The sequence below is a fragment of the Takifugu flavidus genome, chromosome 6, assembly GCF_003711565.1.
Source record: "Takifugu flavidus isolate HTHZ2018 chromosome 6, ASM371156v2, whole genome shotgun sequence".
NCBI lineage: Eukaryota > Metazoa > Chordata > Actinopteri > Tetraodontiformes > Tetraodontidae > Takifugu > Takifugu flavidus.
Genome location: NC_079525.1, coordinates 8,099,283 through 8,121,754, shown reverse-complemented (window position 1 = coordinate 8,121,754; position 22,472 = coordinate 8,099,283). Strand labels below are relative to the sequence as shown.

The following is a 22,472-nucleotide window of genomic DNA, read 5'->3' as shown; positions in this document are numbered from 1 at the left end:
TTAAGGAACCTTACACTTACTCTGAAAGATGATGTTGATGATCTGAGGTTCCTGCATATTAAGACCACAACCACCAAAGGGTGACCAAGAGGTCCAGCTCATCCAGCCTATGCCCACATTCAATCGGTAAATGAATAGAAGAGCTTTTAGATCTTTCAGCCAGTGGACGTGTCTGTGTGTGTAAGCGCATGACCTTGGGTTAAACCTACTGGCCTTTCATGTGACGTCATGTGTTCTACAGCGCCCCCTATCGAACAAAATGCCCATCTACAACATATCATGTTTTCATTAATGATTTCTCAATATTTCTCTATAAATGTAAGATATTTAATAAAACATGTGAACAAACACTCCAGTAAACAAACACACAGGTGTTTGTGAGTTATTCACATTCAACTACAATTCACCTGTACATCCATAAAGTGGAATATTGGACAGTCTCTAAACGTAGCGCAGTGCGCGCAGTCATACAGCTAACCCTGAACGCCTCACGGTTTCTTCCTGCTCTGCTGTCCTGGCAGCTTCCTGCGGTCCTTCATGGTGTTCCTCTTCCTCTTCTTGCTCAAAAAGTTCTCCAGCTTGCCGCTCTTCTTCAGCTGCTCGTATTTTTCAGCCAGCTGCAATTTTTTCTTCTCGGCTGCAGAAGCACAGAGAATGTATAAGGTTTCACATAAATGTTCTGGATCTTGGATGTCTTCAAATGACCTCCTCCTTAATTCAGAAAAAACTGAGGTCATGGTGTTTGGTCCTGAACCTCTCAGGGATAGATTAGATCACATTATCACTCTAGATGGTATCTCATTAACATCTAGTCTCTCTGTGAGGAATCGTGGAGTAACCTTTGACCAAAATCTGTCCTTTAACTCACACATTAAGATAGTCTGTAGAAGTGCCTTTTTTCACCTGAGAAACATCACAAAGATCAGGAAACTACGCGGCATGATGCTGAAAAGTCAGTCCATGCATTTGTTACTTCCAGGCTGGACTATTGTAATTCTTTATTATCAGGGTGTCCAAAAAACTCTTTAAGAATCCTCCAGCTGATCCCAAATGCTGCAGCTAGAGTTCTGATAGGTATTGACAAAAGAGATCACATAACTCCTGTACTGGCGTCTCTTCATTTAGCTACCTGGCCCCCGTACTGTGGAACCAGCTCCCTGTCCAGGTACGGGAGGCTGACGCCATCTCTACTTTTAAGATTAGACTTAAAACCTTCCTCTTTGAAAAAGCTTATTGTCAGTAATTCTGTAGTTCCAGTTATTATCCTAGACATAAGTATCATATTTAGAGGGTAATCTAATTATTAGGTTAATATCTTAGTTATGCTGCTATAGGCCGAGGCTGCCGGGGTCCAGAAACATGATCACCTGAAAGACCTCTGTTAGGTCATGGTCTCTCTCCTCTCCTCTATAATTATTGTACTTGCATGATCTCTGCCTATTCTCTCCTCTATCTGTCCTCCCCCTTCTCCTCTCTCTACCCAGCCAGCCATCAGCAGGAGGGTCCCCCTACATGAGCCTGGTCCTGCTCAAGGAGTTTTTTTCTTGCCACTGTTGCTTGTTGGGGGTCAGGCCCTGGGATTCTGTAAAGCCCCTAGATACAATTTTGATTGTAACAGATGGTATATACATAAAGATTGATTTGATTTCTTATGGAACTGGAATATGAACTTATGGGAATGCAACAGTGAGAAGGAGATGCAGAGCACAAAGAATAAATGTTCTTACAGTTCTTCAGGAAAAATGGCATTGCGCCATGATTGGCTCGCTCCCTCTGCTGTTTCCTAAACTGAAGCTCTCGTTCCCTCTGCTGGTCACGGTTCTTCTTTGCTCGCTCCTGGTTGTCCTGTGAGCGCACGCGCGCACACACACACACAGACAAACACACACACAAACATTGGGTTGCCATATTTTGCAGTGAATCATCCTTTCAACCTATGTTCATACCATCCTCTTTAGAAGGAAGTGCAGTTTTTCCTTCCTCTTGTCATTTTTTGTCTTCTTTAGTTGCTTCTGGACCATCTGCAGACAAACAGCTGATCTACAGATGTTCTTCAGGTAAACTTCCATAGTTTGGAAACATCCTTGGTTCTCTCACCTCTTTCTCTCTGTGTTTGATGTCATCGATGAATTTGTAGGTTTTCTCAAAAATCTGTGGTTTGTATTCTCCGGAGAGGTCGTCAAACCGAGGATCTCGAAACATCTAGAAAATAGAGGAAGATTTGAAGGAGCGAGCGAGCACATGCTGTCATCTCATGTTTCTACACTCACTGCTCTCCTGACGGGGACCACCTTACGCAGAAACGGTGCCGGCCTCTTGGTTGAAACTTCCGTTGGCCTAGAAACAGCAGACTGTAATCATCAGCCATCAGCAGGTGAGTCAAGCAGAGCAGTGGGTGGAGTTACCTGTTTTTATTCAGGCGTTTATTCTTCTTCTCCTTCTGGCTTTCTGCCGGCTGCTCATAGGCCACCTCATTGAAGACCCTGGTTCCAACTCTGTTCTGCAGCTTCAAGATGTCCTCAAAAGACATGTTGGAGAGCTCTGATTGGATGACAGAAGAGCAGCTTTGACTCTGAATTCACTCAGCTTTTTATGTTGATTTCTTTTAGCTCAGATCACCAACAGTAAGACTCACCTTTTTTAATATCTTCTCTTGTCTGGATCTCAGAGGTCCCAACACCACCATCATGGTCTTCTTCCTCTTCATCGGGCGCTTCACTGTCTCTGTCCTCTTCACCATCACCAGACTCTTCCACAGCAGATGCTGATCCCTCGTCGTCTTCATCACTGCTGAATTCTTCCTCTTCCTCTCTTGTGCAACTGCTCTTCCCAGTTTGCCTTCCATATCTTCCAGTAAGGAGACTGAAGTTTTTATCCACATCGGAACCATCTTCCTCAACGTTGCTACTTGGGGTCACTGGGATCTTGTTGGACGCCTCCTGTGGACACCGCTTCTGTCTGCTCTTCATCTCTGGGCTTCTCGGGAAGGACTGTGGGGCAGTTTCCTGGTTCGGGTACCTTTAGGTTCTTGCAGCCTAAAATTCAGTAAAATGCTTCAACAACACAGCTTAAGATGAGACAGTAGCTATCATAATTTTTATTTAATCACTGTTTTGTCATCTCGTGTTGGCTGTGAAAATATGATTCCAACCATTCTGTTTAAAATCATTGACTTTACAGAAGAACCGGGCCTGCAGCTCGTCCTTGATCTATCTACACACAACTTTATTGTCCAAATTGAAGAACGAATGTTTTGGAATGTGAATTGAGCTGTAGCTGCCAAATGTGGAAGTGAATAAACCCCAATCTTCCATTTAAATACTTTAGGATAGATAAATGAATCGCTGCTTCCGGTTTGAAATGTATCCATGTTTGCTAAATAGTTATGGACACTATACCCACAAAAAAAAAAAAAAGTCTATCTGACGTCAAATTAAAAAGTCTAATACCTCTTTTTTCGCTTTTAGCTTGTTTTGAGGAGCTCCATTATCCACGTGCTTCCTTAGGACCGGTGTTCTTTCCTGTTTCAAAATAAATATTTAACTAATGCGTTATACAAAGAGATTTAAAAAGTAAGTAAATTAATTTATCTGTGTCGGTGTGCTTGCTATCTGCTATAATTCACAGATGCCTCCAGACCAAATTGGACATCATGTTCCGCACCGTAAAACGCTTAAATACTTATTTTGTAAGTACTTAGTCTAATATCCGGCCAAACCGGAAATATTATCCTATGACTTCAGACATTATAGGCCGCCATCTGCTGGTCACATAAATATCTTCTAGTAGTGTAAACATGAAGAGAAACTCGTGCACACGAAGTTTTACCTGTTCCGACACATATAACCATAAATATTAATATTTGACGAACTGGTACGCAATCACTCTGTTGACACACTTAAACACCATGAATGTTGCCTTTAGGTAAGAAAAGCACACAGTTGTTCAAAAGTGTCTTTAATTGTCCAGAGGCACAGATGTAATTTATTTACAAAAAACTCCAAAAACTGAAGCACTTAAATATTCTTCTTTTCTTCTCCACTTTGGGGGAGAAAGCGAGTTCCACCCCTGAACGGGTCCCCAGCTCATCGCTCCTTGCTCAAGGGTGTAGTTCCCTGGCACCACCTTGAAGCAAGTGCAGCTGGCAGTCATAACAACTCCATGTATACACTTCAGAGCTTTTTCTTCTAAAGGAAACATCAGGATTTTCCAGCTCCTCTCCGAAACACATTTTAATCTGAGTATTTTTTTCTTCCTAACAAGATTTGTAAAAGAGAAAAGAAAAATCACTGAAAACCACTCTAAGTTCAGATTTTCAAAGGAAAACCAAAAGAGATGAAGAACAATGATGATCTGTGTCAGACCAGGACAGAGCGACCACTATGGTCTCACTCCTCGTCAGTCCATGTGTTCTCTGCAGCGGTGTGTTTGAGCGCCACCTCTGATCGCACTATGCTCTTCATGGCTCTCTGCATCAGCCATGTGCTCAGGTGGATGGTGACAAATGCCCCCCCTGACACCCACAGCCAGTTCCTCCTAAGCCAGCTCTGAGGCTTCATCCTGCATCACTACTCAAGTGGACCTCTAAATTTCAGAAACAAGATTCAGAGTTCTACCATTCAATCAAAAAATGACTAGTTATACTGGAGCAGACTGACGGGCACCTGGAAAAGGAATGGGGATTTCCTGCGGCACACCTGGCCGGTTCACTGGCTCTTGGCAGTGGGAGGAGCTGTAGAAGTTGAGATGTAGGTGATGATTCCTGGTTCAGGGACAAGCTCCTCTTTGGTTTTGTGGAGCAGGGGGTTTGCCTTCAGTTGGTACCAGCCAAGGTGGATTAGGCCAAGGCTCGATCCCATCACAATCAACACTTTATAGTTCTTCCAGATGTCCCGCAAGCTCATGGCGAAGGGTACAAGCTGCAAAAAACAACAAGATGGTCATTTCCTGTTGGTTAGTACAGTTGGGGGAGGGGGGGTACCATTGAAATGGAATAAATGCAAAATGATTACGGACACTTGTGATTTAAAATTCAGAAATCCAATTTCTGAGCCTTTTCTCAAAATTCTGTTTTTTAAACTATATTGCAGTCCGAGAGCTCAAATCTCCTACAGCTGTAGTCCGGTGTAATTACCACGTCGATTTATGATCAAAGCACCCTTGTCAATGCTCATTGCGCAATACTTCGAATAAAAATCACAAATTCTGCCCGTGGATGTAAACTTATGAGCACAACTGTAATGCAATCATTAATAAATACAATTGTAAGTCTGTCCATTTTTATTTTGATACCTAGTTCATTGCTACACTGATAAACTATGTAAAGATTAACCCAGTGAACTGTTCAGTGTGAACTGTTAACGTTTTAGCTTAGCAGCGGGGAGCGAGCATCGCTTTTATGTGAAACCGCGTGATTTCTGCCTGTTTGTACAGTTGCACAGGAAATATATCTACCTACATCCATCCATCCAATAATAAACCTGTTTAATAATAATATCATATTTATAATACAAAATCAAATATCATGACCGGGCTTAATGTAGCTCACCTTCAAACAGCTGATTCTCCTGTGCGGGTCATGACGCTGTCAGGACGCCGACATGAGTTTCCCAAACAAATGCCTGGTAAATTTAATTTTAGTAGATGAGAAATAAAAGTTCAACCCACAAAGAATAACTTTTATCCATCTATATATACATATATATTAATATCTATATAATCAATATAATATTTTAAATAATTATAGCTGTGAATAAGCACTAACATATGGAGGCTTTACACTCAGGCAACTATTAAGACATACTGAAATTCTCAGGAGACGCGAATATGTGGATTTATTTAATGAAAACGAGTTTAATGTAAATATAGCCAACTTGTTTCTTAAAGTGGAAAAAATAATACTTGACGTTGTTAAAAAATTGTAAAAACAAAAAATCTACTGAATATAATGGGGGTATTAAGGTATTAATGTACAGTATGTCTGTATTTTGTTATTTAACACTGGTATAAATACAATTGTGAGTTATTCCACTGTACAAAAGCGTGGAGAATCACTTCAACTACTACAGACCTGTCTACTTACTTCAACAATAAAATGTGAGGCATCGGGGGAATTGTGCTGGACTGGATCAAAAGTAATGAATGTGAATGATGTTTGTTCAGCAATCTTGAATGATAAATTGTCAATAAGTAATTCTCATTCAATTTAAACAAAATAAAAATAGTATTTAGGAGTTACTGATCTGCAGGATAAGTTGAATTATTATAGAATAAAAAGTGTTCATAAAAAAAGATCTTCATAATTATAATAAGTGCAGGCATTAAAGCAAAGGATGCCAACAGACTTAAACTCATTAAAAAGGCAGGGTCTGTTGTTGGCTGTAGACTTGCAAACTTGGACGAGGTGGTGAGAGACAGGATGGTGTTGAAACTGCGGACAATCATGGACAATCCCTCCCACCCCCTCCATAACACAGTGAACAAACTGAGAAGCACCTTCAGCAGCAGACTCCTGCAGCCTCGCTGCTCTAAGGAACGCTACAGGAAGTCATTCCTGCCGTCCGCCATCAGACTGTATAACTCATCCTAACCCAGCCAATAACAATAACTAATGTTTATGTTGTAATTTTATTTCTATATTTATGTATGTATGCTTATAATGCTTATAATATGTATATATAGACAAACAGACTGGGGAACTCATTCATCCCCCTAGCCATCAGACTGTTCAACTCCTCACTGGGGGGGGAGGAGGGCCAACAGAAGGACTGGAACAACACTGCAATAACATAATACTGGGACATCCATTCATTCATTCAGTTCATTTATTTACATTTCTATAGTTTTATATTTATATTCTATTTTTAATTTATTCTATTTTATTTCTTATTTTATTCTATTTTTAGTTTTTTTAATATTTTAAACAGTGCTGTACGTTTCTTTGGGGAAATGCTAATTTCCCTAATGGACACCCCCTAAAGGGATCAATAAAGTACCCTGATTCTGATTCTGATATTATATTATATACAGTATATATATGCTTATAATATATGCTGTATATATGCTTATAACGTTCTAATCTTATCTGTATTTATTTATTCTGTTTCTATACTTTGTATAGGTTGCTACTACAATTCAATTTCCCCACGGGGATGAATAAAGTAAATCTTAATCTTAATTAAAAAACATTCAAATCAGGTGGAAATATCAAACATCTACAGTCTAAAATGTCAAGAAGTATCTCAATATTAAAGCAAAACAGGTTTCAGATACCAAATCACTCAGCAACTTCTACCGTCTTACATACTTCAGTTGCTGCACAGAGGGGCCACAAATGTAGACCGAATCTACACTAAAGAAGAACAGTAGGGATGAAAGATGATGCAAATTCTTTGGACCAAACCCACTCGGTGTCTTAACAGGTAAAATGAAAGCTCACAGACATAATTTAGCTCCAAAGATCACAACTAAAGCAGCCAATAACTAGCAAATAATACAGAGAACGCCTTTAATGATGGAGCAAAATGTGTTGCCGTTTTGCTGTGAAAGAGACTCAAGGAAACAGGTCCATCGGGTGAGACCAGCCCTGCACCAGGACATCCATGTGTGAGGTCAGGCTGCATATTACAGGATTTTTGCTTTTGGAGAGAAAAGCATTCTGGATTTCCCCTCTCAGTTCTTTTGGATAAATCACACTCACTGATCTCACCCCCCCCCCCCCCCCCCCCCACCCCACAATCTGGAAATGTAACTTTATGCACAACTTTAGCCCTAAATTAGCTGGTAAATACCCAGGAGCTTGACTAGTGAAGCTATGGGACCTTCAGTAGCAGATTTGTCTTCTCACAGAACCTGATAGCTTTCTGAAATCTGTCTTTGTGATACTGCTGTCCACCTCTTCTTTACTCTAACCAAAATTATGACTTGGACTGAGCTCGAGGTGCCTCTTCTACAATATCGTTAACATTCAGACCGTTACACATTTACTTTTAACTCTAGCACTGACTGTACATATGTGCGACATGATAAATTTTCTTGTAACTCTGCCAGGTTGAGGTCTGTTGCCTGCAGCCCCTACAGTTTGGTGAGGGGTTCTAGTAGATGCAGCATGAAAGGTGTTCACCAAGTCCAGCTGTGGGCTCCCAGCACAACCCCATCATTCCGCACCACGGCTTTAAGTCTTTAGAAATTATTAACCTATAAACTTAAATACTAGCCAGCTCCATCAGTAGAGACTAAACTAGCTTGACATTTTCACTTTGTGGAGCCACCTATACTTCACTTCCCTGCCTTCCTCTTCTTTCTGTAACTGGCATTCCATAACATCTCCCTGATTCCTGTCAAAGGCAGTCATGAGTACAGGTGTCTATAGCAGGTGGCAGTAGAGCCTGGTGGTCTCTACTGTGTCACTGCAACATTTTTGAACAACAAACCTCATTTTCCAACAACATCAACGCACAGCTGGACAGTTGAAACAAGCCCTTGTCCGAGGCAAGAGTCTCATCCATCAGAGGACATCAACCTATCGATTAATGATCACTGTTCAACCAACAGTTGTCACAAAACTGTCATCAGCACATTAACACAGTTAGTGACAACATAAGCAATCAGATTTGCAACACTAGAAATTGTGGAAATGCGTCCACACCAGAGGCTCAAGATTTATTGGATCCAGGTAATTTAAAAAAATATATCCAACATCAAATATCATAATAAATACATGTTTTCTATTTACAGCAGAAGATCCTTAAAATGCAGAGCGACGTCAGCATCCGAACATCTCCTGCGAGGCATAGGTCATGTAGAGAAAGCCATCGTCATCTTGGTGGTCTCTGTAGACCTGAGCCATGGTGAGCGCCATGCTGGCCAGCCCACTGTTGTTGACCAGTAAATAGAAGGCCTGAGTGGGCAACAAGGCCATCCTGTTCCTGCAACACGTGACACAGGCACATTAATGTAAAGCTGTGTACTGCCCGTTAGCATGTGAAACGACAGGGTGAGTTCATGTGTTCACAAACACTACCCATTGCTTCAGCAGCGACTTTCCTCAAATTAAGTGTCTTCATGGGAACCTTGCAAATCTATAATTTCATAAATGTTTCAATTTCAAGATAAGTCAAATTAAACTATCAATAGGAAATTAACTAAATTCGACTATAAAAAAAAGAAGTTTGTTTGCTTGAATACTAGGTTCCATGCGGAAAACCTGGAGGAACCTTCTCAGGTTTTCGGAGTTTCACGTCTGAACCTCCCGATGTCCGAACCTGACAAATGAGCTTACCTGATGATGGTGACGAATTGCGTCATTGTGAGCTCGTGCGGCACAAGGAACTTGGTTTTGTCCAGCGGTGGGAGATATTTCTCCCCTTCATAGCGCTCGATGATAACCTGCCGTTGACAGAACCGGGTTAGAGCAGCGGAGCAGCCACTACCGGCTCCCCGCCGCGCCCACAAACTTACCGGGACCTTGTTGGGGAATTTCGACCGGATTCCCGCCACCTCCTGCTTTCTGGTAGCTACGGACGAAGAGCAATACGATCACGTGACGAAGATTTGTCCTCTTATTTTATTTGGTCGTCAAGGAACCTGAAACTTTTACCGAAGTTCTTCCGCTGCTTGAACGGCTTGCTGTGCTGCGGGCGGCTGTGAAGCGGAGACATGACGGCGGCTTCGGGCTGCTGCTGCCACCGCCGTTAAATACGGACGGCTGAGCCGCATCAGCTGATTAGCGCGTGGCCACCGGCACCGTGGGAATCCATCATTTCATACCAGCCGCGGCGGAAGGGGGTGGTGAGGACGAGGAGATGAGTAGGGTGGATAGTTGTGTAAAGGAACCCAACTATAGCTGGAGATAAACCATTTCAATTTCCTTCAAAATAAAGGTTTGTCCAAAATACTGTAGATGTCAGCGTGAGGAGAATATTTTGTATGTTTAAAAGAGGAACAGATTCCAACATTGTAATGTGAATTATATAGGTGTCAGATCAGAGATGATCTGACACCTATATATATATATTCAGAGATGTGTCAAAGATGATCTACTCGAACTTCAACTTGACTTTTAATTTGCAATCCCGGGGCGGAAATGCTGCCTTCGCGCTGAAGTTAGACATTTGCTCCATCCTCCCCAAAGAGGACTTGTGTTGTCCAGCATAGACGGCTGTAGATGGACCCGTCCGACCCCCAGAGTATCTTACTCTGAAAGGTCCCCAGCAGCGGACCGAGTGGAACCACGCTGCCTCGGTCCGGCCATGGATGAGCTGGCGACCCCTGCGGTCTTCTTCAACAGCAGCAGCAGCTCAGGTGGTGGGAACGTCAGAGCTCCGCAGGCGAGTGCAGAGGCGGGTAGGGCTCAATACAACATCCCGGGGATCCTCCACTTCCTCCGGCACGAGTGGGCCCGCTTCGAGGGGGACAGGGCGCAGTGGGAGGTGGAGCGGGCCGAGCTGCAGGTAGGCTGCCGCCGTCTCTGCTCCCATTTTCGGACAGTGCTGGTCCGCACCGATCACCGACATGTTCCGATTGAAATGAGAGTTATTCGATTGGTTATTTGATTGGGTATTTGTGCAGCAGCAGCATCACGACCATTCTGGTACTATCTGGAGGCTGGCGGAGATGACGCATTTTCCTCCGAAGGTTCACTTTTGTTGGATGATTTCTGGGCTCCTGTGATATGTAGATTAAATCCATAACTCCGCTTTTAATGTCCATGGTGTCCTCAATCATCTTTACATTATATACCTTCAGGTTTAATCTGAAACATCTTAGAGCAGAATGTTCTCATCGGAGCTCCGAACCTGAGCTAGTACTGCTGTGGTGGTTCCAGTGCTGTCCGGAAAAGGGCGCATACATTTTGTTTTTCGTCTGCGTGATCGAGTTGAGTCACGAAGTGTTGGATGAGCTGGAACTTTGTGCTCACGCGAGCACATACACTTAGGCACAGCGCAAGAAACAGAGGGGTTTACAGAACCTTCTATTTTTAGATTAAATGTGTGTAATATTTATGCTTAACTACTAAAAAAAACAAGATTTGAAAACGCTTTAAAAACCAAAACAAACAAAGACCTCTCTCCTGTCTCCTCCCTCTTTTTACCTGTACTGTTTGTTACTGTGACGACCCACCCTGACAGGAAGTAAACCATCTCTGTGTTCCTGAATGAGCAGAATTTGTCTGAGTGGAGGAAACAGTTGTTACCTTCAGTAATGACTGACCCATTTGTGGTGTGTGTGTGTCTCTGTTAGTACATATTGATGACCAGATGTTCACATCTGTGAACATGTTTTGAACATAAGTGAACTTCCTGTTTGCGTCATTAAAAGTCTTAATGTTAGTCTGAATCAGGTCTGTAGATATCCGGTTTCAGTCACCACCATATTTCCCACAGGGCTTTGCAATATCTGAGGATCTGTTCTGATCATGTAACAACTCTGATGTTCAGCTGTTCTCTTCAACTCCTGATGGCTTTTCCAATTCATGACAGCCACCGTTTTTGTGACGGGTGCGATTAGGACTCAGAAGCAGCACTCTGGAAAACTGGACCGTGGTAATGACTTTTATTAGCACACGGGTAAACAGGAACTCAGGCAGACAAGGAAACACGGGAAATAGTCCGTTCTTCAGGCTCAGGGCCCGCACAAAGTCTATGGGTTGCAGGCTCGGGGAGTAAAATTCTTCTGAGGCCTCCGTCTCAGCTTCCTCATCGCTGGATGCCTCGGACGACAGGGTCTCTAAATTGGCACCCCCACCAGCATTGGGGATCTTGGAGGGCTGGTCAGGGTGACAGCGATGGAACTCGCGGATGAGCTGTGCATCCAGGATGTGACGGGCCGGGACCCATGACCTCTCCTCTGGGCCGTATCCCTTCCAGTCTACGAGATACTGAAGACCCCTTCCACGGTGGCGGGAGCGCAGCAGGCGGCGAACTGTGAAGGCAGGACCCCCATCAATAATCCGTGGAGGTGGTGGCGTCTCAGAAGCAGGCATCAATGGACTTTCACGAACCGGCTTGACCCTTGAGACATGGAAGGTTGGGTGGATCTGCATGGTCTGGGGCAGCTTGAGTCTGACAGCCGCAGGGTTGATGACCTTCACAATAACAAACGGCCCGATGAACTTGGGGGCCAGCTTCTTAGACTCCACCCTCAAGGGAAGGTCTCGGGTCGAGAGCCATACCTTCTGGCCCACCTGGTACTTGGGAGCCTGGGAACGACGGCGGTTGGCGGCCGTCAAGTAACGGTCAGCAGCCCGTAGGAGAGCAGCCCTGGCCTGGTGGCAACGGTGGATGAAGGCCTTGACAGACGGACAGGAAGCTTGCTTCTCCAGGGCCGGGAACAGCGGCGGCTGGAAGCCGTAGGCGCACTGGAAGGGGGAAAGTCCCATGGCAGAGCTGGTTAAGGTGTTGTGGGCGTATTCTACCCACAGTAGCTGCTTGGACCAAGTGGTGGGGTGTCTGGACGCCATGCAGCGAAGCGCAGTCTCCATCTCTTGATTCATCCTCTCCGATGGGCCGTTGGATTGGGGGTGGAAACCAGAGGACAGGCTTACGGTGGCCCCGATGAGGCTGCAGAACTCCCGCCAGAATATGGACGTGAACTGGGGACCCTATGAAGGTGGCGAGGGTGTGAGAACCCCCCGCCAACAGGAGCCAGACGTGAAACAATGGCCGTGGGCAGGGGGCAGAGTCTTGAGTCCAACTCAGCAGTACGCCCCCGTTTACTGCTGAGCCCTCCCTTTTACTGGGCAACGAGAGACAAAGTGTCCAGCCTGGCCGCAGTAGAGGCAGAGGTCCAGTCATTAAGTCGGGCCCGGGTACGGAAGTCGATAGCGTAGTCAGCAATGGCCCGACTTCCTTGCTTCACACTCATGACTCCCCTGGTGGCCTCCGGGCCCAGAGAAACAGGCCCAAAAACCTTACGAAGTTCAGTAGAGAAGGTCTGGAACGAGGAACAGGCCGGCGTGCCCCTCTCCCACTCTGCCGTTCCCCACAAGCACGCTCTGCCAGTCAGGTGATTGATGGTAAAGGCAACCTTCGCCGCCTCTGAGGTGAAGGTGTAAGGCTGCAGAGCAAACAGGATAGAACAATTTGTGAGAAACGGATTGCAGCCCTCTGGGTCTCCGGAATAACGCTCTGGGGCTCCCACCTGGGGCTCTGGAGCAGTGCCTGGTGGGGGAACAGGAACCGGAGGAGGAGCTGGAGCAGGAACAGGAGTGACTGGTTGGGTCACTGAGACCGCCAGCTGTTGGACCTGGGTGGCTACTGACGTTAATGCCCGCTCCAGGCCAACCGGCCGCTCCTATTCCTGCTCCAGCTCCTCCGATAACAGGGAATCCAGCAGGGAAATAACACTGGAAAGTCTCACATCAAAGCAGAAGAACAATCGGGCAAAGACTGAGTGCAGGGGAGGCTTATAAGCAGGGCTGATTGGGAATAAGCTGCAGCTGTGCTTGCAGGTGAGTGGAGTTGAGCTGATGGGGTGGGAGTGGCTGGCAGGTAGAGTGGAGCAGAGGCAGGGAGAGTGGAAAATTACTGCGGCAGAGGGACAGGAGGGAACTGGGGAAATGGGGCTGTGACAGTTTTACCTCTTCAGATTTTAATCCCATATTTTTTTTTAATGTGGAAGTTTCATCTTAGAATAAATCATTTTGTCCAAATTTTCATATTATTGAAACTTAGGAGAGTGGGAAAAAAGCTTGTGTTCTCTGTTATTGTGGTTTTTGATCATACCTGAGATCCGGTTCGTCTCTTTCATCATAACTGTCGTTTTCCTGCAGGCACAGATCTCCTTCCTTCAGGGGGAGCGACGAGGTCAGGAGAACCTGAAGAAAGATCTGGTGAGACGGATCAAGATGCTGGAGTACTCCCTGAGACAGGAGAGGTGACAGACAGACAGACGCGCGCACACACACACACACACACACACACACACACACACACACACACGGTTATCCGTCTCTCAGAGGAGCTGGTTCTCTGAATGATCTCCTGGGATCTGTTACTTTCCGGGTTTACTTTCATGTTTTCTTTATAAAGGAGCCTTTAACACCTGTGAATTTTATCCTCCTTTAAGCTGCTTAATGTGTGTGTTGTGAGCAAAACTCTTTGACGGCTGACATGGTTTTGACCAGCATTGATGTTTTCAGTGGATCTAAACTGCACCAATAACTTTAACTGGGGCCTTTTTCACGGTCCTGTTTCACATGAAGGATAAATCTGATGGTACGTGAATGCATCACTAATAAATGGTGATGAACATGTGTGATGGTTGTCATGCTGATTATTCCTGATTCTTTTATTCACATCAAATCATTTACATATCACATATTTTAATGTGTGGTTCTGTTTCCTCTTACTGGATCAGTGAATTCTGTGTGTGTGTGAATCTGAGTGTGTGTGTGTGTGTGTGTGTGTGTGTGTGTGTGTGTGTGTGTGTGTGTGCGTGTTCACCCACAGAGCAAAACATTACAAGCTTAAATATGGGACAGAAGTGGAGGAGGTTGAACCTCCAAATTATGATTCAGGTAAGACAATAAGATGAACATCTGTCATTTAGGGTCAGCAGCTGGTCAAGAAGCCACAGAAACCACCTTATGGGGTCGGTGGGGTCAGAGTGTGAGAGAGAGTGTTGTTGGCTTATAGGTGCAACAAAGGGTCAGGGTGGGCCAGAGCTCCGACTCGTGGACACACAGAGTCATACTCATGAGGAATATAGACACTCACCCAAGGATAGATGCTTCTCACTCTTGCTCTCTCTCCCCCTCTTTCAACCCTCTCTCCCTCTCCCACTTGCTCCCTCCCTCATCACTCCATCCTGCTCTTCTCCCTCTCCCCCTCTTCTCTCTCTCTCCCTCTCCCCCTCTTCCCCCCCTCCCTCTCCTCTTCCTCTCTTTCCCTCTACAGATGATGGGAACAACAGTCCTCCCAGTCCTCTAAACAGCAGCCATCAACTCGGCTGTAAACAGGGATGCCAGCTGCTCAGCAAGTGAGTGTACACAGTGTGTGTGTGTGTGTGTGTGTGTGTGAATGGGGGTTTGTGTGGCGGTCTGGTACAGTTGGTGCGGCTGGTACAGCTGGAGTCAGCTCATCCATGTGTGCTCAGGCTGGAGGTGAGAATGTCGACAGAGTTTCTTCATTTTTAGGGCTTGCTCACTTTCACTTGACAGCTGAGTATTTTCTGTATAATAATCTTGAAACATTTTGATTCAGCGATGTTGTGAACAGCAGTTTTATCCTCAGTTAATTTCGCAGTTCATCTGATTCTGTCCTGAGAACTTGGGTGAAGGCAGGTGAGGGGTGTTTGATTTGTGCACCCTCAGGTACCTGCAGGAGGTAGGATACACCGGCACCATCCTGGATGTGAAGTCTCATAGTGTGAGGGCGCTGCTGGGCCTGACGGTGGTAAATCCTTCAGAGTCTAGACCAGAACCCATGATCAACAGCACCAAAGCATCATCACCCAGGGATGGAGGTGTGCTCAGGTATGACACCTCTGGGCAGAGTGGGTTTTCAAACCATGTCCTTTTTCTCCTCCTCGCTGTCAACCTGACTTTGTGGGTTTTTTCCTCTAGTAAACCTGACCCGTTGGACCGAGCAGCAGCCTTCCGGGCTTTTAAGTTCATTGAGCGCAGAGCTGCAGAATTCAGCATTGAGGATGACAGCGAAGACAGAGACAAAAGCATCCATGAGCCGGCTGAGGTGAGACGTGGCCTCCTGTGGTTTCTTTGGGTCTCATCCATGAAATGTGAGCAGAGTGAATTTGTGTGTAAACTGTTCGTAGACATAAATTTACGTGAATCTCGCATTCACTTGCATTTTAGAAGCTCAGACCTTTTCACAGCTACTAACAAAATCTACTAATAATTTTGACCGTGTGCAGCGCTTGTGAAAATGTACAAACACTTAAATAATCCACTGTTATTGCACTGTTATATACGTAAATAATAAGCAATGCCTTTGAATAACATGACATAGGCATATCCTAAACATGAAAAATGATTAGAAATTTAAAACATTTTGTTAAATTAATTGGTAATAGGTTTAAGATCCACATTAAGCTATCAAAGCACAATATAACATTGCTGGTTTCACATTTCTCCTTCAGTCTGGAGAGAAAATTGCCCAAATTGTTTGGAACTGTACTACCTAGACTAAATTGATCACTAAGGTATCTGTGATTTTTCAGAATGTAGACTATTGTGACACAACTTTACTACCTAACCATCTGGGGTCGCTATTTCATGGATGATTCCTGACAAAGCACTCTCTCCAATAATTCCTGTTATGTGCTCATCTGTATTTGACAGTTAGGACAGTGAGCCTCCTCCTGCAGCAGATATATTTTTTCTGTGTGAACAAATACATTTTTTGGCCTCCATTTTTTTATCAAACCACTTTCTTTGATCTCAGCCATGGTTCTGGGGACAGAATAGACCACATTAACTACGTCTACTATCTCTTTTCAGGCTTTTGATTTGCCTGTCCAGGTCACACCACAGCTATTTGGTGACAATAAAATGTGTTTTTTAAACTCAACTTCACTCAAAATAATCTCTGCTTCAGAAAGGTTCTTTTATTCTCTCTCATTATGCTTGTGCCAACACTGACAGGTAAACCGGACGTATCAATGAACACCTCCTTTTATGGTGCTCCTTGCCAATTCATGGGCAGAGATTTATGCAAATAGCTCATGACCGGTAATGCGCTGTCAATTTACAATCATTTGGCATTCCTGATCTTTACACGTGTTTACAATCAGATCTGAGTTTCCCAAACGCAGTTTCACGTGTTCCTGAATCCAGAGTAGGTTTTTAGTGGAGTCGGTTTCTATTTGTAAATCTGTTCACAAATTTACTAATGTTTCGAGAATGAGACCCATTGGCTGCAGGACTCTTCCTCACCTCGTTTCTCTAACAGATGGCGAGGACAACCTCTGACCTCAGTGAGGACACAGACACAGAGGAGGCATTGAAGGGCTTTGACTTTCTGGCAAGTCCAGATGAGCTGGACGGATCAGCGGAGTGGAGGAGCGGCGAGGACAGCGGTGAGTGGGGTGAGACAAAGCCTTTTAAAAAGTCTCCTGATGTTTGTGAAGCATGATCCAATGACCACACTGTCGTTACTGTTGCTTAGCAATGGATTTGTGTTGGTTTGGGACAGCTAAATCTGGACCGGACACCAGCAAACACAACAAACCAGCATCACACCCCCTATTAAATACAAACGTTAACTTCTCTAGTCACACTATCTACTATAGTTTATGTCAAGTTTAACTCACCCAAGATTTTCTGAAATAACACTATTAGTTTAATGTTACAGTGGCAGGAAAAGAATGTGGTTAGCATAGCTTAGCATGGAGCCAGGAACCAGAGGGAAGCTGCTTCAGGTGTTGTGATGTTGAGCTGAAGAGGAAAAGTTGCCTTTAATTAGACTTACAGGATGTTTCTCTCCCACATCCTTCTATCCCCTGGCCTTCAGACGGAGGGAGGTCCTCTCCTCTCAGGGAGCTGTCCTGGGATGTGGATCAGGGTCTGATAGCCGAGCTGAAGGAGAAGTACAGGAAGGAGCGCAAGGGAAAGAAGGGGGTGAAGAGTAAGTCTAAATCCAACTTTTCAGCATGTGTGTGCAGAACATTTAAAGGTTTGGTACTGTAGACCTCAGATGGTGGTAGATGTTGCCATGGCACCAGCAGCCAGCAGAACACTGTTTGTCACAGTGATGGTGGGAAACTATGATCCACCAAGGCTAGTTAGCGTAGCACTAAGTTCTGGTTGGATTTGGGTTCTTTCCTTCTAATAGGACCAAACTGCTCGAATCTGCAGGAGATGCTGGCAAATCTGCAGGACACCGAAGACATTTCCCCCCTGCAACCCCCATCGCGCCCCACTGCATCCAAAGTCAATGATGAGGATTTGGGTCGGTCTGACGACGGTAATCTGACAGAACCTCTTCTGTTTCCGAGTGTGGAGTCTGTGTTTAGAACTTAGACTCGACAGCGCACAGACATACGTACCTGACAGACACAGCTGAGTGCCTAACCTTTAGACACCTTTCGATCAGGGCCCACCTACTGGCAGAATCACCACACTACACCAGGTGTGGCCTCTACAGTTAGAGCTCCACATCCACCTATCACTTCGTTGAGAATTGATTGCTTTATTGCAGGTTTATTTCATTATTGATTGGTGTGTCATCATGATCGTGGTTGTATCTTCTGATTTTTTTGCTTTTATTTTGAAACCGCCTGCTGTCTCGAAGAACCAATGACCTTCCTGCCATCTACGGGGAAGTGCTTCATCCTGGGTCGAGTAGACGAAGCGGTTTCTAATGAATTTGGACTGGGAGAACTTGCCAGAATAACGGTCGCAAACGAGGTGGACAACCTCACATTCGAGGTGAGCGGGTGACACGGAAATTTCCAACTGCGCCGACTGGAAAAACACAATTCGGCTCCATTTTGCATAAACGCAATATTGCCGCCCCCTTGTGGCACAACATGTAACTGCAAACCCGTCTTTCCTCAGAACAACAAAGATGCTCTGAGGAAAACCTGGAACCCAAAGTTCACCCTGAGGAGCCACTTTGACTCAGTCCGTAACCTGGCCTTCCATCCAGTAGAGCCGGTCCTGGTCACAGCCTCTGAGGATCAAACCGTCAAACTGTGGAACCTGCAGAAGACGGTGCCTGCCAAAAAGTGAGAGGTTGATGGGCAATGATTTGCTTCTTTTCCACTGGGGTTGATTGGACCTTTTTTCATCTGTAGGTGTGCTGCTTTAGACGTGGAACCAATCTACACCTTCAGAGCTCACAGGTCAGTTGACACGTGTCCCGCAGTAGGCACAACTTGGTGCTAACATCATTACGCTAAAGTCGTGATTGTTCAAAGGAGAAATACAGGAGTGCCTTGAGCGCTCCTCTGGGTACAAGCAGGCAGTTGATCCAGTGGTGCCAGCAGAAGCTACTGATAGGAAGATGATATCATCTAAAGATGCTTCTATGCTTCTCTGCTAATGCAAACTGAAAATCCATTTGTGTAGTTTTAAAATGAATGCTACTTAAATGTAATGAATTAAAACAATGGTTTTTACTCATCTAACAGACCAGCAGTCATTCGGATGGTGTCGGTCGCTGAGATGCTAGTTGATTAGCATGCTCATGCTCAGATGGCTGAATGTCAATAAGTTAGGGTGAGACATTTATTGATGCTTGTCATGATGTCACCCTTTTGTCTGTGTGTAGTGGTGCTGTGCTGAGTGTCACCATGAGCTCCAGTGGTGAACAGTGCTTCAGTGGGGGGGTCGATGGCACCATTCAGAGCTGGAACACCCCCGAAGCTAACACGGACCCCTATGATTCCTATGGTACGTCCCATTAGTGTGTTCTTGAATGCTACTGCAGACAAACTTTCTGATTGTTGACTGTGCTGCTGTGGCAGAGCCATCTGTCCTGCGGGGGGCGCTGTATGGTCACACAGATGCCGTGTGGGGTCTGGCCTATAGCTCCGCCCACCAACGCCTCCTCTCCTGCTCAGCTGATGGAACGCTACGGTTATGGGACGCCACTAACACCTCACCATCTCTTACGGTTTTTAATGAGAGAGGAGGTGAGGGGGTGTGGCCAAAGCAACACCAAGCTTTCAATTACATAAAAGTTACATTACAGAGATTTAATCAAATGTTTTCATAAAGATTCATCAGCCTGGAGTTGCTCTTCTTCACATCTGTGGTGTGTTTGTGTCAGAACTGGGATGTCCCACCTCAGTGGACCTGGTCAGCAGCAACCCGGATCACATGGTGGTGTCTTTCACCAGCGGCGACCTTGTACTCTTCAACATGGAAACGCAGCAGCTCCTCCTGAAGATGGAGGCCAGTGGGTGGCCAGGTGAGAGAGGGGAGAGGATTGCAGGAGATAAGAGGAGGGGAGGAGGAGGGTGAAAGAGAGGAGAGGGGGAGGAGAGGAGCGGGGAAGAGGAGAGGAAGGGAGGAGGAGAGGGGTGAGGAGGACAGAAGAGAAACCTATTAATAATGATATCATTCTTATGTTTCTCCAGATGCTTCCTGTCACATCAACAAAGTGCTGAGTCATCCTACTCTGCCTGTCACCATCACAGCTCAGGATGACCGAAACATTCGTTTCTTTGACAACAACACAGGTGACATCACATGCAACTACAATAACATATTTTAATGGAACAAAGTAGAAATCACATGTTAATCACCTGTTAATCACCAGTTAACCACCTGTGAATCATATGCTATTCACCTAGGGATCACCTGTTTTTGACCTCATTAGTTGTTGTTAATGGTTCTGTGATGTCCTGTGTTTTGATCTGAAGGTCACCTGATCCACTCGATGGTGGCTCACCTGGACGAGGTCACCTGTCTGGCTGTGGATCCAAACGGGCTGTACCTGATGTCAGGAAGTGAGTGCAGACAATACATCTAAGAATTTTATCACAACCTTTTGTGGATTTATGGAGCTGTGACCTTTGACCTGATGGGGCAACCTTTCACCTCCACATTGTGCCTCTAGGTCACGACTGTTCCATCCGTCTGTGGAACATGGAGAGCAGAACATGCATCCAGGAGTTCACCGCCCACCGCAGGAAGTTCCATGAGTCCATCCATGATGTGGCGTTTCACCCAACTAAGTGCTACGTCGGCAGTGCCGGTGCCGACGCGCTTGCCAAGGTCTTTGTGTGACATGTCCCGAGTGGAATGGATAAGGGGTGGAGCCTGAGTCCTCAGCCTGGGCCAGTTCTGGTTCTGAACCTCACCTATTTCTGTCTCCTCACTAAAGAAGCAGGAATTAAGTAAAGCAATAAACAACAGACAGCACTTCATCTTTGATTGTCGGGCTGAGCACCCCCTGCTAGCAGTGAACTCTCATGGCAAAAATATGAAGTGAAACATTTATATCTTTGTCACATGTACTATTTATTACAATTTTCTGAAGCTAAAGCAAAAATAGTAGAGTGAGCTGCTTTGGCTCTGGCAGATGTGGTGGCTGATGCTAACAGTGATGGCCAATATTGTGGCTGATGCTAGTTGTGGTTCCAGATGTGGTGGCTGATGCTAGCTGGGGTTTCAGATGTGGTGGCTAATGCTTGCTGGATGTGGTGGCTGATGCTAGTTGTGGTTCCAGATGTGCTGGGTGATTTTAACTGTGGTTCCAGATGTGGTGGCTAATGCTAGCTCAGACTGCTGTACCTGACCATAAACCTGCTGTTTAATATTAATTAGCGTTAATCTCTGTTCTGTGGCAGACTGATTTTTTTTTAAGAGCTTTTACTTGAAATGTGAAGTATTTTGCTCTAAAATATAATAAACAAGACTTTACCTCAAGCTTTATTTTTCAAAAAGTAACTTTTGGCAGTTGTCTTTCATTTCTTTTGCAGCTGAAACTGTAAAAAAAGAAACACACCTTCCATTTTAGAGCTGGGATCTACATAAATTTAAGGTACATTACATCTGCAACATGAAGGAATAATGAGAAGTTCTGAACAATGTACTTAAAAATATGTGTTTCTGTTTTCTGCTTCATGGAAATGAAACTTTATCCTTGAACAGTTTAATTTCTCACAGTGTGAATGCTCCATCACATTTTTTTTACAGTGGTCATATTATGTGTTTTACAGATATTTAATCAGTTACACTTTAGTTAAGATGGACTGTTTTTGATGAACTGATGGTAGTTGATATGTAAAGGCTGCATAGAAGTCTTATTCTTCTTATTCTTCATATTATTCATTATCTCTTAATATTGTCAAATTTATGCAGGACAGCATAATAGAAAGCAGCATGTCATAACAGCTTTGTGACCTCTTAATATGTAATTATTTTATTCAGATTTGATTGTAAGATTAGTGAAACTTGACCAAGATCACAAAAGATCAACTTCTCAGTTTACAATATGATTAGAATTGTTTGCTTTCCCTTGATCGTTGCTGTTCTGTGATGCTCCAAAGCAGTTTTTTTTTCTTATTGGTCTTCACGGGATGATAGAGTTACTCAATAAACATGTTGTATATCATCAGGTGGAATGTTTCTTCAAGTTCATAAAAATATCAAAATAACATCATTGACATTTGGAAAAGGTTTAGGCTTATAAAAAAAACAAAAAAACCCCCACAAACATTTAAATCACAATTCCTCCTCTATGTGTCATAGTAATCTGCTGTGAGTGAAGCATAATCACAGGTTTACGGTGGCCGAGAGGTGCAAAACACTTTTACAAGCGGATGAAACAAATTTACAAATGACTAAACACTTTTACAAGCGGCTGAAACAAATTTACAAGTAACATTTTCTACCGAAAAGGGAATTACCGACCCTTGGTACCAGCATATTCTGAGGTTGGTTCAGTTCAGGTTTGGTTCAGATGCAAGGCCGTATCTTACCGGTAGGGAGGAGCCTCGCACCTTTGGGGGGGAGGGGGTGAAAACCGGATATTGCTATCAGACGAAGAAGCCATCCGGCT

At 44.6% G+C, this 22,472-nt stretch overlaps 3 protein-coding genes across 5 annotated transcripts; 1 reads left to right on the top strand and 2 right to left on the bottom strand.

The window, feature by feature from the left end:
* Nucleotides 1-305: 305 nt before the first annotated feature.
* rrp36 (ribosomal RNA processing 36) lies at nt 306-3,527 on the bottom strand. Its single transcript, XM_057036116.1, has 8 exons — nt 3,450-3,527; nt 2,636-3,035; nt 2,406-2,541; nt 2,271-2,337; nt 2,098-2,202; nt 1,947-2,021; nt 1,728-1,845; nt 306-637 (listed from the first exon to the last, which is right to left on the bottom strand). The coding sequence occupies exons 2-8, from the start codon at nt 2,967-2,969 to the stop codon at nt 489-491; spliced, it is 984 nt and encodes a 327-aa protein (XP_056892096.1). The 5' UTR covers nt 2,970-3,035; nt 3,450-3,527; the 3' UTR covers nt 306-488.
* A 5,100-nt stretch (nt 3,528-8,627) lies between these two features.
* On the bottom strand, nt 8,628-9,815 carry map1lc3c (microtubule-associated protein 1 light chain 3 gamma). Its single transcript, XM_057036184.1, has 4 exons — nt 9,599-9,815; nt 9,460-9,515; nt 9,281-9,387; nt 8,628-8,927 (listed from the first exon to the last, which is right to left on the bottom strand). Exons 1-4 carry the CDS (start codon nt 9,657-9,659, stop codon nt 8,765-8,767), a joined length of 387 nt encoding a protein of 128 aa, XP_056892164.1. The 5' UTR covers nt 9,660-9,815; the 3' UTR covers nt 8,628-8,764.
* A 277-nt stretch (nt 9,816-10,092) lies between these two features.
* strn (striatin, calmodulin binding protein) lies at nt 10,093-22,025 on the top strand. 3 transcript variants are annotated; one of them, XM_057035922.1, is made up of 18 exons: nt 10,093-10,451; nt 13,772-13,875; nt 14,451-14,518; nt 14,898-14,979; nt 15,314-15,475; nt 15,566-15,692; nt 16,911-17,046; nt 17,472-17,585; nt 17,793-17,924; nt 18,252-18,388; nt 18,518-18,687; nt 18,757-18,804; nt 19,233-19,354; nt 19,429-19,596; nt 19,734-19,874; nt 20,044-20,145; nt 20,329-20,415; nt 20,526-22,025. In XM_057035922.1, the coding sequence occupies exons 1-18, from the start codon at nt 10,251-10,253 to the stop codon at nt 20,693-20,695; spliced, it is 2,271 nt and encodes a 756-aa protein (XP_056891902.1). In that variant the 5' UTR covers nt 10,093-10,250; the 3' UTR covers nt 20,696-22,025. The 3 variants fall into 3 exon arrangements, with proteins under 3 accessions (XP_056891902.1, XP_056891903.1, XP_056891905.1); XM_057035923.1 differs by having other exon boundaries at nt 10,094-10,451; nt 16,911-17,037; XM_057035925.1 differs by lacking the exons at nt 10,093-10,451; nt 13,772-13,875; nt 14,451-14,518; nt 14,898-14,979 and adding an exon at nt 14,993-15,103.
* The last annotated feature ends 447 nt before the right edge of the window (nt 22,026-22,472 follow it).

What these genes read in the sequence shown, in the direction of transcription:
- map1lc3c (XM_057036184.1), bottom strand. Translation starts at nt 9,659, where the DNA reads ATGTCTCCGCTTCACAGCCGCCCGCAGCACAGCAAGCCGTTCAAGCAG. An exon ending in CAAGCAGCGGAAGAACTTCG is followed by an intron (nt 9,516 to 9,598) that starts GTAAAAGTTTCA and finishes CTTCGTCCGTAG; the next exon opens with CTACCAGAAAGCAGGAGGTG. An exon ending in CAATTCGTCACCATCATCAG is followed by an intron (nt 8,928 to 9,280) that starts GTAAGCTCATTT and finishes CACGTGTTGCAG; the next exon opens with GAACAGGATGGCCTTGTTGC.
- rrp36 (XM_057036116.1), bottom strand. Translation starts at nt 2,969, where the DNA reads ATGAAGAGCAGACAGAAGCGGTGTCCACAGGAGGCGTCCAACAAGATC. An exon ending in TGGTCCCCGTCAGGAGAGCA is followed by an intron (nt 2,203 to 2,270) that starts GTGAGTGTAGAA and finishes TCTATTTTCTAG; the next exon opens with ATGTTTCGAGATCCTCGGTT. An exon ending in GCCATTTTTCCTGAAGAACT is followed by an intron (nt 638 to 1,727) that starts GTAAGAACATTT and finishes GTGCTTCTGCAG; the next exon opens with CCGAGAAGAAAAAATTGCAG.
- strn (XM_057035922.1), top strand. Translation starts at nt 10,251, where the DNA reads ATGGATGAGCTGGCGACCCCTGCGGTCTTCTTCAACAGCAGCAGCAGC. An exon ending in GGACCCCTATGATTCCTATG is followed by an intron (nt 19,355 to 19,428) that starts GTACGTCCCATT and finishes CTGCTGTGGCAG; the next exon opens with AGCCATCTGTCCTGCGGGGG. An exon ending in GGTTTTTAATGAGAGAGGAG is followed by an intron (nt 19,597 to 19,733) that starts GTGAGGGGGTGT and finishes TGTTTGTGTCAG; the next exon opens with AACTGGGATGTCCCACCTCA.